This window comes from Solanum pennellii, chromosome 5 (genome assembly GCF_001406875.1).
Source record: "Solanum pennellii chromosome 5, SPENNV200".
Lineage (NCBI taxonomy): Eukaryota > Viridiplantae > Streptophyta > Magnoliopsida > Solanales > Solanaceae > Solanum > Solanum pennellii.
The window spans coordinates 7605220-7617927 of record NC_028641.1 but is presented as its reverse complement, the minus strand read 5'-3'; the positions used below and the strand labels follow the sequence as shown (position 1 = coordinate 7617927).

Below are 12708 nucleotides of genomic sequence, written 5' to 3'. Positions count from 1 at the left end.
TAATGAATCTAGGCTAAAGGTGGCACAAATGGTAATTTATCTGGACCGAATGGACATAAAGAAAGGACGAGTAATTATTTTGTTTTTGAGAAAATTTCATAAATAGCAAAGATATTAAACGTAATAAGCCTTCTTAGGTATGATTTGTCTAATTATGCTTCATAGTTATAGTTTGTTTGCTATAGATATTTTCGTTTGTATATTTCGCTTGTCAATATACAAACAGGATAATTATATACAAATTCTGTATTATACATTTAAGAATTTTTCATAACTCTATTTATATATCTAGCTTGCTAATGTATATACATGTTAATTTATTATGAGCTTTTCATAATTTATACGAAATAAATGTATCAATAAATCGTATATAAATAGCTAGAATAAATATATATAGTTTTTAGATTATACATCAGAAGTCGAATCGTACAAATTCAATAGAAAAACTTTAAAAATTGTATCCACAAATCATAAATATTAAAAATTGTAACTAAATTAATTAATAAAGTAGAGATGTTTGTTATTTTGCGTAATCTTTCCTTTGTGTTTTGTGTTATAAGTGTAGTTTTTGCTAAAAATTAAAGCTTGAAAGTGGAATACTTTTTGGGCCTAAACAGAAGCAGCCCAAACGATTCATAGCAAAAACCACAGTAAATCCATCACTTTTCTTCTTCTTCAAGTCTCGGCTATTTTCTCTCCCGATTCCCAACTTTGCTTTTTTCAGTTCATCATTCATCTGCAACAAGTAAGTCTCTGCTAACAATCTTAGTTTTAAGGCTCTTAACTATTCACAGTTCACTAATCTACACTTTGTTTTCAATTTTTCGCTATCTGTGTAGGTTTAATTTGGAGGTAAAATGGCAACAATCGATGTTCCCCAAAAGGGTGGGTTTAGTTTTGATTTGTGTAGAAGGAATGAGATGTTGGTCAGCAAAGGACTTCGTTCTCCCTCTTTTCTCAAGACTGGTACTACCATCGTCGGCTTAATTTTTAAGGTATATTTCCCCCTTTGTGCTTGCTGCTAATTCATTCTGTTAAAATTCGATTTGGGTTTAGTTGTATTTGTGTTCTCTGGGATTGTTTATGGATTGCATACGTTAAAGGTTCTTACTTTGGAATTTCTGCAAAGAATGAAAAACTGCAAGCAATTTTTTTAGTATTGGGGTTATAGCTCCAGGGGCCTCTAGGTGAGCCATATTCCTGATTTTCATCCAGATCAAGCAGTCAGCTAATCCTTATCTCTAAATTAGTAGGGGTCGGCTAATGAATCTACTATCGATTCTACTTTTTTGGTTCATTTCATTTTAACACCACAACATTTTCCTTTAAAGATACAATAGGACACGAGGATTCTTAAATCTCATACTATTTTCATGTAGGCGTCTGTATATGATCTAGAGGGGTTTTATTATTTTTCTGTTTGATTATAGAGGATAAAATGTGGAAGCAAAATTGTAATGGGAAAACCCTAGATCAAAGAGTAAATAGAGAGAAGAAAGGAGAGATGTTAATTATAATGAAAATTGAATCTGATCTGATTCTGGATCCTTTTGATTCAATTATTCATTCAATCTGATCTGATTCTGGATCCTTTTGATTCAATTATCCACGAGTCACAACTTTACACTGATGGACTGATTACAAGCAATAAAATTAGTTACAAATGTAAAAGTTGCGATGTGAATAAGACAAACAACAACTAATACTTTGTGGACCTATGTTATGGGTTGTTGCACAACACATGGGCCTCCGTTAACAGCTCCCTCAAGCTGGAGGGGATAACACACTAAGCTCGCCCAAGAACGAACTGATGAAGTGAACTGGCCAGGGCCTTGATAAAAATATTAGCCAATTGATCCGAGCTATTGATAAAATGAAGGGAAACCAACACAGAATGCAAACAATCCTTGACATAGTGGCAATCAATCTCAATGTGCTTTGTGTGCTCGTAAAAAGCTGGGGTCTCTAGTAGTATGCATAGTAGCTTGGCTATCACAAAAATAGGGGATATGTAAGACCATCAACTGACCATTCATTATCTATATTTCCCCCAAGCTACACAAAATAATAAACATTGATGACTTATGTTTATTACTATACTTTATGCTAATTCCATGTCAATTGTTGGGAATACAACTACTTGATTTTGTTAATTAAGTATTTCTTTTAAAACTAGTACTGATATATTCCTCAGCATCAAGGATATGCTGGCCGCCTTCAAAAAGTGTTACAAAAGAGAGTAAGTATAAATCCAGATTCACAGTCACTTAAGAATTCGACAAGATCATTTACTTGCTCTATACAGTTCTCTTTACTCCAACAAAATAGGGAAACTATAAAATTCGATTTCACATCGTGAGGACTTAATTTATAAACAAAGCATCTACCATTTCTCTCCTTTCATGCTGCCCATTATATGCAGGAAGGTATTGTCCTCCACTTTTTCTGACTCTTGCTACCCTCTTCTAATCCAACAGCTCATCAGTTCTACAGTATGTGCATTGTCCACTTGATCTCTGTGAGACTAAAGAACAGGTTCCAAAGTTGAGCTGTAAATTTTCAATGGAGGAATAAGTGGTTGTTTGTTTCGCCTGTTTCATTCTTCCTTGGAACTTCTTGTGTGAGGCAAACCCTCTTAGGCATTCACATCTGTTGGTGCCAAACTTTTTCAGATATTCTTCCACATCCTTGTAGCCTCCCTTGCTCTACATTGTTTTCCTTCTTGTAGATCTTCCTAACCGGAAAAATTCCATCCAAGGTGTTCCACCATCTCAAAGAGGCTGATTCAGTATCTGTGTCCTCTCGCACAACAATATGGTTTCAGTCATGGGATCATAACACTTAGGCTTTGTAGTTGGATCTCTCAACACATAATACATTGCTTCATCCAACTTGCCCAATAACATGGCCACTTTTTCTCCTGTCCATTTTGTGTCTGTGAGAGTGAAAAAGAAATTCCACAACTGTGCAGTGAATTTACAATGCAAGAAAAGATGACTATTTGACTCATTTATTTTTCCACAAAGTTAGCATAGGGATACTACAATTCTCCTCTTTTTCTTCAAAACCTCTTGTGTCAAAGGAACTTTTCTGACAACCAACCATGTGAAACATCAACCAACAAAAGTAAGATGTTTCACATGAAAGCTTGTTTGACATAAAAGGTTTTGAAGAAAAAGAGGAGAATTTTAGTGTATCCAGATGTCAACTTTGTGGGGAAATAACTGAAAAAAATAGTTATCTTTTGTTGCATTGTAAATTCACTGCTCAGTTGTGGAATTTATTTCTTTCTCTCAGACACAAAAATGGACCATGCCTGAGCACACTGCAGATCTGCTCAGCTGCTGGATTAGAAGAGGTGGAAGCAAGAGCCAGAAGAGATGGTGGAAAATCGTTCCACATTGCATCTGGTGAAGAGAGAGAAATAGCAGATGTTTCGATGATACGTCCAATTCCATTAATAGAGTTAAATAGGACTGTATTGTATCTTTATTTTTTGGTAAACGAACAAATATATAGGAATTAGAGCTTGTAGATATATTAGGCTCTCTGTAAGAAGTTTCTCCCTTAATTCTCTTTTTTTTGTGTTCCTCTTTTGAAAGTCTCCAGCATATCGTTAATGCTGAGGAATGCAATATTACCAATTTTTAAAAAAAGTATGTGTCAGGGAAAGTCTCAATATCTTTTAGAAGACTAGCCACCCTCTCCACTTCCCAATCATTCAAATGCCTCTTGAATGAGAGATTCCAGCCTTGAGCATACCAACACTCATGGATAGTAGCATCAGTCCTGTTGCATAGCACCAACTGATCATGAAAAGAGTCCTATAGTGGACCTTGTCCATAGAGCTCTGATTGATCTCCAGACTCCCACTTCATATGTGGTCTTAACCTCGTTAGAGTACCAAGGACTGCTTCGGCCATATTTATGCTGGATAACCTCCCTCTATAAAGCTGATTCCTCTTCATGTAACCTCCATAGCCACTTCATCTAGAGACGATTATTTTGTATCTTTAAGTTTCTGATGCCAAGCCCATCCTGGCTTTTGTATAAATAGGTTCAGCATTTAATGTCACAGTACAGACTTGACCATAGATCAAGAGGTATTTTACATCTTTTCCTGTGTCTTACATAAGAAATATTAATTAAAATGAATCATTTTCCATGTCCCAAATTTTTTAAAAACCAAATAGCTCTGCTGGTTAGACAAAAAAGGGAAGTTCACTCTCTTGGGTGTTTTAATTGACCATACATAAAAGCTTGAAAGTCCCTGTCCTCTCCTTTCAATGGCTATTATAGATGATTTAATAGAGACCTGTCAGCAGGAGTGGTTCTCCCCTATTGATGAGTCCTCAGTTCCATGTAGGAGTCCTATGGCTTGTCTCTTTCCTCCCGTACTATGCCTGTTGAGAGTTCTTTGCAGCAAGGTCATCAACTCCCCATCTCTTCCCTCTTCTAAACTTGCAAGGCAAGTCTCTTTTGAATTGCAAGTGTTGGAGACATTGTCGTCCCATTTTGCTACATCCCACACTGTTGCATCCTTGAATGTAGAGATGGAAAAGGGCAGTTGGAACGAAACATTTAATGTGTTTTTAGCTCTCCATCCTCCCCTTTCCATTCACTCAAATGTTTTCAGTTCAAATTGTTCTTTTTCTAAATATGGTATGTTATTTTATCTGAAGTAGCAATATGTCGACAGCCTAAGCCATGTATTTAAAAAAAATATTAATGGAAAAAAAGTGAGATGTAAGCCTCAAGGCTTGAAGTGAATGCCTTCTAGGACTTTTTTTCTCTTAACATACTAAAAAAAAATCAATACGGTCAATGATACAAAAAAATAGGAATAAGAAAATAGAAGCTACATTGATGAAGATTTTGTGGTCAAAAGGGAAAGAGAAGCTGGCATGAGAGAGGAGAGGAGGGCTATTGGTGTTCATAGATTAGGACTTTTTTCATGCTTTTTGCTTTTCTTTAAATACATATATTAATAGAGAATCTGAATGGTCCTAGACTGAAACACCTTTGTAATCGACTTAGGACAAAAATAAGTAAAATTTGAAGGCCTCACTTTAATCCGCGTACTCCTTTTGTTGAAGAACTTTTTTTATGAACTCCTTGAAATAAGATGTAAAAGCATCGGACTAAAACTAAACAGGTGAAGACCTCACTCAAGAAAGCGAAGTAATCAGCATAGTTTCACTGCTGCCACACATCGGGCTTTTTTCATGTGTACTTTTCTGCTTGAAAATGCAGGATATGGAGGAAGAACTATTGAGATCATAAGTAGAATTTGGTCTTTAAAGATATAGAAAGGAAGGGCATCATACTTGTCGAGAAAAGGGAGGGGGGGGGGTAATATAGGTCATTGTAATGGTGTCGGGACTATTTAGTTTCTATTTTATGGTATTAACTTCTTTTAACTGATTTTACTTCTCCATTTAGTTTCACGATCTTTAAATACATTTAGTCTGTCTTCCAGGGAATGATATGAAAAATGGGCTGATAAAAAAACTGAATGAAGAGATTTTTGCATTTTGATGGATAGTACTTTGCAAAGATTGCTGCTCCTTCACATTTCTTTCTTTTCCCTTCTTTCACCGAATCTCTAATTATGCATCGTTTTTTTGGACAATGTGATTCTATTACTAGTGCTCTGGTCGATTTTCCATGAGCTCTTCCCTTGCAATAATGAATTTACAGGCTCCAGAAATAATGCTTAATTGACTTTCTATAACATGCTTGTTAGAAATGTGACTGTTTCTGGGTGCTTTATCTATTCAATTCTGCACAAATCACACAGAATCCGGAGATGATGCTTTTATAATCAACTTCTTAAGCATGATTCTTGTTCAGGATGGTGTTATCCTTGGAGCAGACACACGGGCAACTGAAGGGCCTATTGTCGCTGATAAAAACTGTGAGAAAATTCATTACATGGCTCCTAATATATATTGCTGTGGAGCTGGGACAGCTGCTGATACAGAGGCTGTGACTGGTAATGAGTTTTTTTATCCATATTCTAGCACTTTTTGCCTTTTTGGAAATTGTTTGCAATATAACTTCTCCCTTTAAGTTTTAAATCATGTGTGTGTGGTTGTATATAATTATCTATCTATCAATGTCATCTCTTAATTAGCAACTATTATTCTTTAGACATGGTCAGTTCCCAGTTAAAGCTTCACAGGTATCACACTGGTCGTGAATCCAGGGTTGTGACATCTCTTACTCTTTTGAAGTCCCACCTTTTCAGGTATGTTTCTGGTGTTAATATTACTTAGAGGCATAGTAGTATTTTCGAGTTCATTAGATGTCAATCCAACAAGCCTAACTAAGTTCTCTCAACCAGCTACCAAGGCCACGTCTCTGCTGCTTTGGTCCTTGGTGGTGTTGATGTCACAGGGCCACATCTGCATACTGTAAGTAGTTCACATTTGTATTCGAGTATGTGTGTGTATTTTTGCACAATGTCATTGAAGTTCTGACTATTTGGTCAATGGATTGCCTCTCAGATTTATCCACATGGATCAACTGACACTCTACCATATGCTACAATGGGCTCTGGTTCCCTCGCAGCAATGGCTATGTTTGAGTCGAAATACCGGGAGGGAATGAGCGTAAGTTTGTTTCTTTTGGCTACAGTAGTTTGCTTTATATGACTGGTAAATGTTTTGTGAATCCTGAAATTTGATGGGAATTCTGTTGCAGAAAGATGAAGGTATAAAGCTTGTCGCAGACGCCATTTTGTCTGGAGTGTTCAATGACCTTGGTAGTGGCAGCAATGTCGATATCTGTGTGATAACAAAGGTCAGCTCTTCTTTTTAAGCGAACCTAATTGGAAAAACAATGCTCTTGATAATGACAGAATTTTCAGCATGGAATGCATAACACGATTTTTCTGTTTTTGATAGCATGTGTCTTCTAAACTCCTTATCTTGTTGATTATTAGGGAAACACGGAGTACTTACGAAATCATTTATCGCCCAATCCTCGCACCTATCCACAAAAGGGTTACTCGTTCTCTAAAAAGACTGGTTAGTGTTCTCAGACTTGTCAACCTTCAATGTAATTAAGCAAGTTTCATGGTTATTAGGATTCTGAATAGAATTTTGCTAATACGGTCTGCTGGAACTGTTTGTGCTTACAGAGGTTCTCCTTACAAAGATTACACCACTGAGAGAAATTGTGCAAGTGATTGAAGGTGGAGACGCCATGGAAGAATGACTTTTACTGCAATGATAGAATCCATGTGGATTTCCTTTAAACATTATTATATTGTCAAACAATTCCATGAGTATTTTAGTGTTGAAGAAGTTTAAATTGCAAGTCTTAAGTGAACTATTCTATGTTATCAGATGTAGCTTCCAAAGAAATTCCTCGCTAGAAATTGAATGATTGGTTTGATTTGAAGAAAGGATTTTGTAATTTTTGTTGTCCTTGTGCTGTCAATTATTTTGAACCACTGGCTTCCAGGATCACATGTAGTATCATTTGTGTTCAGACACTTGCATGTTTGTGTGACAATAACATTGTTAGGATCAACATCCAAGCAAACACTAGTAGCATCTTGTAGCTTAGAAGACAGGTGCATCTTAGAGTCTGAGATGATATCCCATTTTGCGCTATCATCACTGCATATCATACTAAGTTTTGCTGGCTGCCCGAGCTTATTATCTGCTTGCAGGCAAAAGTAAGTTCCTAATACAATCAGTGCTTTTGCTGGAGCATAGCTCCATGCTTCAGCATCAGAGCATGGACCTAGCTCCAATGGCTGCAGCAATGAAGTTCTTTGAACACAAAGCCCTGTCATAGGATGGAAAATTACTTTATGTGGACGAGTCTCGGCATATCCAGGTCCTGCATTTGTACCAAGGTAAGCACTTAGTTCTTATTCTCACAAATTTTCTGATAATTATGTTATCAGTTCAGTGTATACCTTGGAATGGCGTGCGGATGACTGAGATCCTTTGCAGAAAGCTTGAATTCCTGATATCGGACCAGTTCCAATCTAAAATACCATAGTACTCATTGAGTCCCACAATACCATCTCTCAAATAATAGCTCCCAACGAGTGTCCACAATGCCCAATCAAAGTCAAGTTCAGCTGCCAGTCCAAGAAAGCAATTGAAATACATGTTGTCATTCACATTGGTGCCTCTCTGATCCACTCCAAACTCACTCACAAACAATGGGTAGCCTTGTTCTAAAACAAAAGCTCCTCTGCTCACCATGTCATTCAACACTTCTCCACACGCTTGGTTTGCATTGTCTGCTGACCAAGTGTCTCCATCTGTGAAACTATATCGATGAATCTCAAAAACTAGCTTGCCGCTGAATGTCAAGTTCACCGGTCTTTGCTTCAAGAAAGAAAGATCCTTGTCGAAACTTAGTCCAGATAGAATGATGAGAACATCAGAGTTAGCTGCATGCACTGCTTCAGCTCCTTTCTGCATGTACCTAAGCTCAAACAGTAACCACCTTTTAGTTAGTACCATGCTAAAAACCACGAGCACTGGGTTTCTAATCAAGATGGGATTGAAGAATGTGAGGAAACGACTAGTACCTATACCAATCATCAACATTTTGTAAAGGTCCACGAAGTTCATTTCTTAAGCTCATGCCTACAACATTTGTAGTGGCCTTGAAAGTGGTGGCTACTTTTGTAAGGCCTTGGATCCAAAGGTAAGGGTCAAAGTACTCATCTCCAAAGAAGCCATTGCCATCAAATCTGCTACAGCACCACCCTGGCTTGCTTATGTGATTGTCTAATATGATCATCACATTGTTCTTTGCAAGGCTAGCCACCACTGCCTGTTATACAAGTATTACACGTACAAAAGAAATCAATTATAGACACTAATACAATAAGATTCACTCTTTATAGACAAATTTAGAGTTTGCGCTCCCAAGTAAGATCAGTACAACCCCGATTCCTAGTTAGATGAACAATTCAATATTAATATAATAAATTTTCAAGGAATTTTTTTTTTTACATTTTTTTTTTTTTAGCTATGAAAAGTTGTAGTTTATAGTACATGGTATATTATTTCTAAATATGTAGTAAATATTTTTTTATTCAATTAGAGAAAAATATCAAATACATAGATCAATATTGAACTTAAATGTGTAGTCTCTTATCTATTTTTTGTTGGTGTTCAAAGTCCATATTAGAGCCTTAAATTCATTCGAATCACACACTGAAAGGCTCACTTGAAAGTGACGCTCCGAATATGAGACCTTTAATTGAGAACAAAATAGTCTACCACTGTAGTACAGTCCATGTAGGTCTAATTACTTTACGGGAATTGATGAGATGAACCTTCTCTTTATTTTATTTTATAAAAAAACCAAAAAAGGAAAATACTTGTTTGGGGAGGGGGGTTGTCACCATCAGTACATCGTCATTAGCTATAAATTAATTAAGGAGGTACTTAGTTTCTTATAGTTAGAAAAAACAATAAATTAAACCGGCAAGGATATTATAATACGATTTTTTAAGAATTCCAAACAATAGCCTATTTGATTCTTTTCCAAAAGTGGACACGTCAAGTTCTTAAAAAAAAAATTGCAAAGCTGCACAAATTATACCCCACTTTTTTTATTTTAGTTAAAGAATATTTTTCGATTCTTTTTTTAAAATGTGAGTTTCATAATTTCAACAATAAAATATATCACTCACTGTAATGAAATGTCATAATACATAATGAAACTTCGAGAAAATACTTTAATAAAGCAATATTTGCATAACATGATATTTACTCCATTATAATCTAGCATTTCTTGTTTATAAATAAAAAAGATCGCACTGGCTCTCTATTTCTATGTTCTAATGGTGGGGCATCACAAAATTATTTCGTATTTTTATATAAATAAATATGCAATAGAATATGGATGCCATTTGGGGAAAAGTGAATGTGGACAATTATTATAGGCGTGGAATGAATATATGATAACCACACATTGTTGATAACTTTTATAAGCGCAAAAAATTTATCCGTTTCGGATATTTATATTAAGTCAAAGTAAATTTTATTATTATATAATTTAATGAAGTAAAACACATATAAATTAATTATAATTAAATAAAATAAACTATAAATATAAACACATGACATGTATATATATATTAACTTGGTGTAACACTCGACATTGATGTAACACCCCATACAAGTAAGTTTTACTTATTTATAACTAGTAGGTTTTTCCTTCCCATCTATCCTTTTATTTCTCATTTCTTGTTTGACCAACACAACAACAAAAAAAATCACATATGAATCACTATATACTATATTATTCTACATCGATACGATAGTATGTTATTATTAGTTATTATATGTATATAAGTTAAATTCGGAAATAAAAACTTGTTACCTTGTAAGCATCAAGGACAGAGAGATCAACAATTGAAGGATTATTAGCTTGAAGACCAAGAATAGAGCTAAAAAGTCCAAGATTCTTGAAAGATTGTCTAACACTTACAGAACTCAAAGAATCATTTGTAAACAAATAAAGAGGCCAAGTAAGTCTAACACAATTAAATCCCATATTGATAATGGATTTAGAAATTGCATCAATTGGCTGATGATTTAATCCTTCTGCTAACATAACATCCATATGTGACACCCAATTTACACATGTTAATTTCACTCTTTGCCCTTTTGAGTTCACAATCCATCTTGAATTTGTGTAAAGTGGTTGTGATGAAACTATAACAACAACAACATGTTGGTTGATGATTAAAAGAAGTAGAAATAAATGGATGATGAAGAAGGAGATGTTAAGGGGATAGGAAGAAGATGATGATGATGGTGACTTCCACATATTCAATTTTTTACTTAGAAGTTTTGCTTTTTTTTAGGACTCAAGGGTCATTTGTCTATGGAGAGATGATTATTTATAGTTAGGTTCAAAGTATAGAAAAACAAAAGTTGACCCTTTCAAATCAATTAGATAGTGTTATGAGATACATTGTACGTGGATGTTCAATATAGAGATTAATAGCTTGTTTAACTAAATTTTTATAATCAGCTTATTTTGAAGAAAAAAAATTCAAAAAATGTTTTGCAAAAATAATTTTACGTTTTTAGTGTAAAATTAATTTGTGTTTGACTAATAAATTTTAAAATAATTTGAACAAGAACTAATCTTTAACCAAGCTTTTTAATAGTGTTTTCTTTTCAAAAATATTTTCAAAAAAAGTGCTTTAGGAGAAAACTATTTATATTTTTATTAGTTTTTGAACCATCACTTCTGCTACTAACAAGAAACTTATTTTCTCGTAAAACTTGGTCAAATACAAGAACGGCTTAAATAGGGAAACTTTTCGTATAGTCACTTAAAAATAATTAATTACTCCCAATAGCTATAGTTTGATAATTATAATGTGTAACTACATCTTATATGGAGGAGAGAGGCGAGCGAGACCGGGAGAGAGAGGGGGAAAAGAGTGGGAGAAAGGTGAATTGTATATGTATATTGGTTAGATAATTGTATATTATACATATGTATTTGTATATATGGCAAGAGAGATTGGGAGAAGGAGAAGAGAGACGAGCGAGACTGGGAGAGGAAGGAAAGAGGCGAGCGAGATCGAGAGAGGGAGGAGAGAGGCGAGAGAGAGAGGGCAGAGAGTGGAAGAGAGGTGAATTGTAAATGTATATAATTATATATAATTGTATATTATATATATGCATTTGTATATATGGCAAGTGAGATTGGGAGAGGGAGGAGAGAGACGGACGAGATTGAGATAGGGAGGAGAGAGGTGAGTGAGAGAGGGCAGAGAGTGGAACAAAGGTAAATTTTATATGTATATAGGTTAAATAATTGTACATTATACATATGTATTTGCATATCCTGGCGAATTATAAATATACAAATGTGACTAATTATACAAATTCGAAGTCAGCCCACGTAATTAATGTATAATGTTAGTTGCGAATGATAATTATAGCAAAGTATTATGATGAGCAATTAAATAGTATAAGTTTGATGAGTAATGAATATATATATCACGGAATATATCAAAAAAATACTTAAAACCTATCAGTCACTAAAATTAAAACTCTAGATTATCTTATATAAAAGATTAATAATGTAAAGGAAAATGAACATTATTAGATCTTATCATTTATCCATAATAATATAAACATAAATTAATGATTGTAAAAAAAACATATCAAGATCTGTAACATAAGCAATAGTGTCACTAAGTCACTCAACATGAGTAAAATATACAAATATTTAATTGCAAAGAAGAAGAGGAAAAGGAGGTTAAATTTTTTCCTTGTTTTAAAATAAGAGGAAATCTCACTATTTATAGAAAATAAATTGTTGTGTAAACAAATATATATATGTCTTATCGTAAAGGTTACAACTATTTGGAAAGTTGCAATCCTTCAGAAAGGTTACAACCTTTCATAAAAGTCATAACTTTTTATAAAATCGCAACTCTTCATTAAAGTCGCATCTCTTCATAAAATCGCAACTTTTCATAAAAGCCGCAACATTTCATAAAAGTAACAATTTTTCATAAGAGTCAGAACTCTTCATTAAAGTCGCACATTTTCATTAAAGTCGCATATTTTCATAAAAGTCACAACTTTTAATGAAAGTGTAAGACTAGTATTAAAAATAAATAAATTGAAAGTAAATTATGATTTGTAGTGGCGCCATGTAGGCGGGCTTAAAATTTTCTTTTATATATTATAT

The 12708-nt window shown here is 34.4% G+C and overlaps 2 protein-coding genes across 2 annotated transcripts; one reads left to right on the top strand and one right to left on the bottom strand.

The window, feature by feature from the left end:
* Positions 1-589: 589 nt before the first annotated feature.
* LOC107020387 (proteasome subunit beta type-7-A) lies at positions 590-7433 on the top strand. Its single transcript, XM_015220729.2, has 9 exons — positions 590-745; positions 840-995; positions 5854-5995; positions 6154-6250; positions 6347-6416; positions 6510-6614; positions 6706-6804; positions 6947-7031; positions 7145-7433. The coding sequence occupies exons 2-9, from the start codon at positions 858-860 to the stop codon at positions 7219-7221; spliced, it is 813 nt and encodes a 270-aa protein (XP_015076215.1). The 5' UTR covers positions 590-745; positions 840-857; the 3' UTR covers positions 7222-7433.
* LOC107020386 (glycosyl hydrolase 5 family protein-like) lies at positions 7234-10912 on the bottom strand. Its single transcript, XM_015220728.2, has 4 exons — positions 10369-10912; positions 8561-8808; positions 7934-8454; positions 7234-7854 (listed from the first exon to the last, which is right to left on the bottom strand). The coding sequence occupies exons 1-4, from the start codon at positions 10816-10818 to the stop codon at positions 7349-7351; spliced, it is 1725 nt and encodes a 574-aa protein (XP_015076214.1). The 5' UTR covers positions 10819-10912; the 3' UTR covers positions 7234-7348.
* Between the last annotated feature and the right edge of the window lie 1796 nt (positions 10913-12708).

What these genes read in the sequence shown, in the direction of transcription:
- LOC107020386 (XM_015220728.2), bottom strand. Translation starts at nt 10,818, where the DNA reads ATGTGGAAGTCACCATCATCATCATCTTCTTCCTATCCCCTTAACATC. An exon ending in CTGTCCTTGATGCTTACAAG is followed by an intron (nt 8,809 to 10,368) that starts GTAACAAGTTTT and finishes CTTGTATAACAG; the next exon opens with GCAGTGGTGGCTAGCCTTGC. An exon ending in AATGTTGATGATTGGTATAG is followed by an intron (nt 8,455 to 8,560) that starts GTACTAGTCGTT and finishes GTTTGAGCTTAG; the next exon opens with GTACATGCAGAAAGGAGCTG.
- LOC107020387 (XM_015220729.2), top strand. Translation starts at nt 858, where the DNA reads ATGGCAACAATCGATGTTCCCCAAAAGGGTGGGTTTAGTTTTGATTTG. An exon ending in AATACCGGGAGGGAATGAGC is followed by an intron (nt 6,615 to 6,705) that starts GTAAGTTTGTTT and finishes ATTCTGTTGCAG; the next exon opens with AAAGATGAAGGTATAAAGCT. An exon ending in CTCGTTCTCTAAAAAGACTG is followed by an intron (nt 7,032 to 7,144) that starts GTTAGTGTTCTC and finishes TTGTGCTTACAG; the next exon opens with AGGTTCTCCTTACAAAGATT.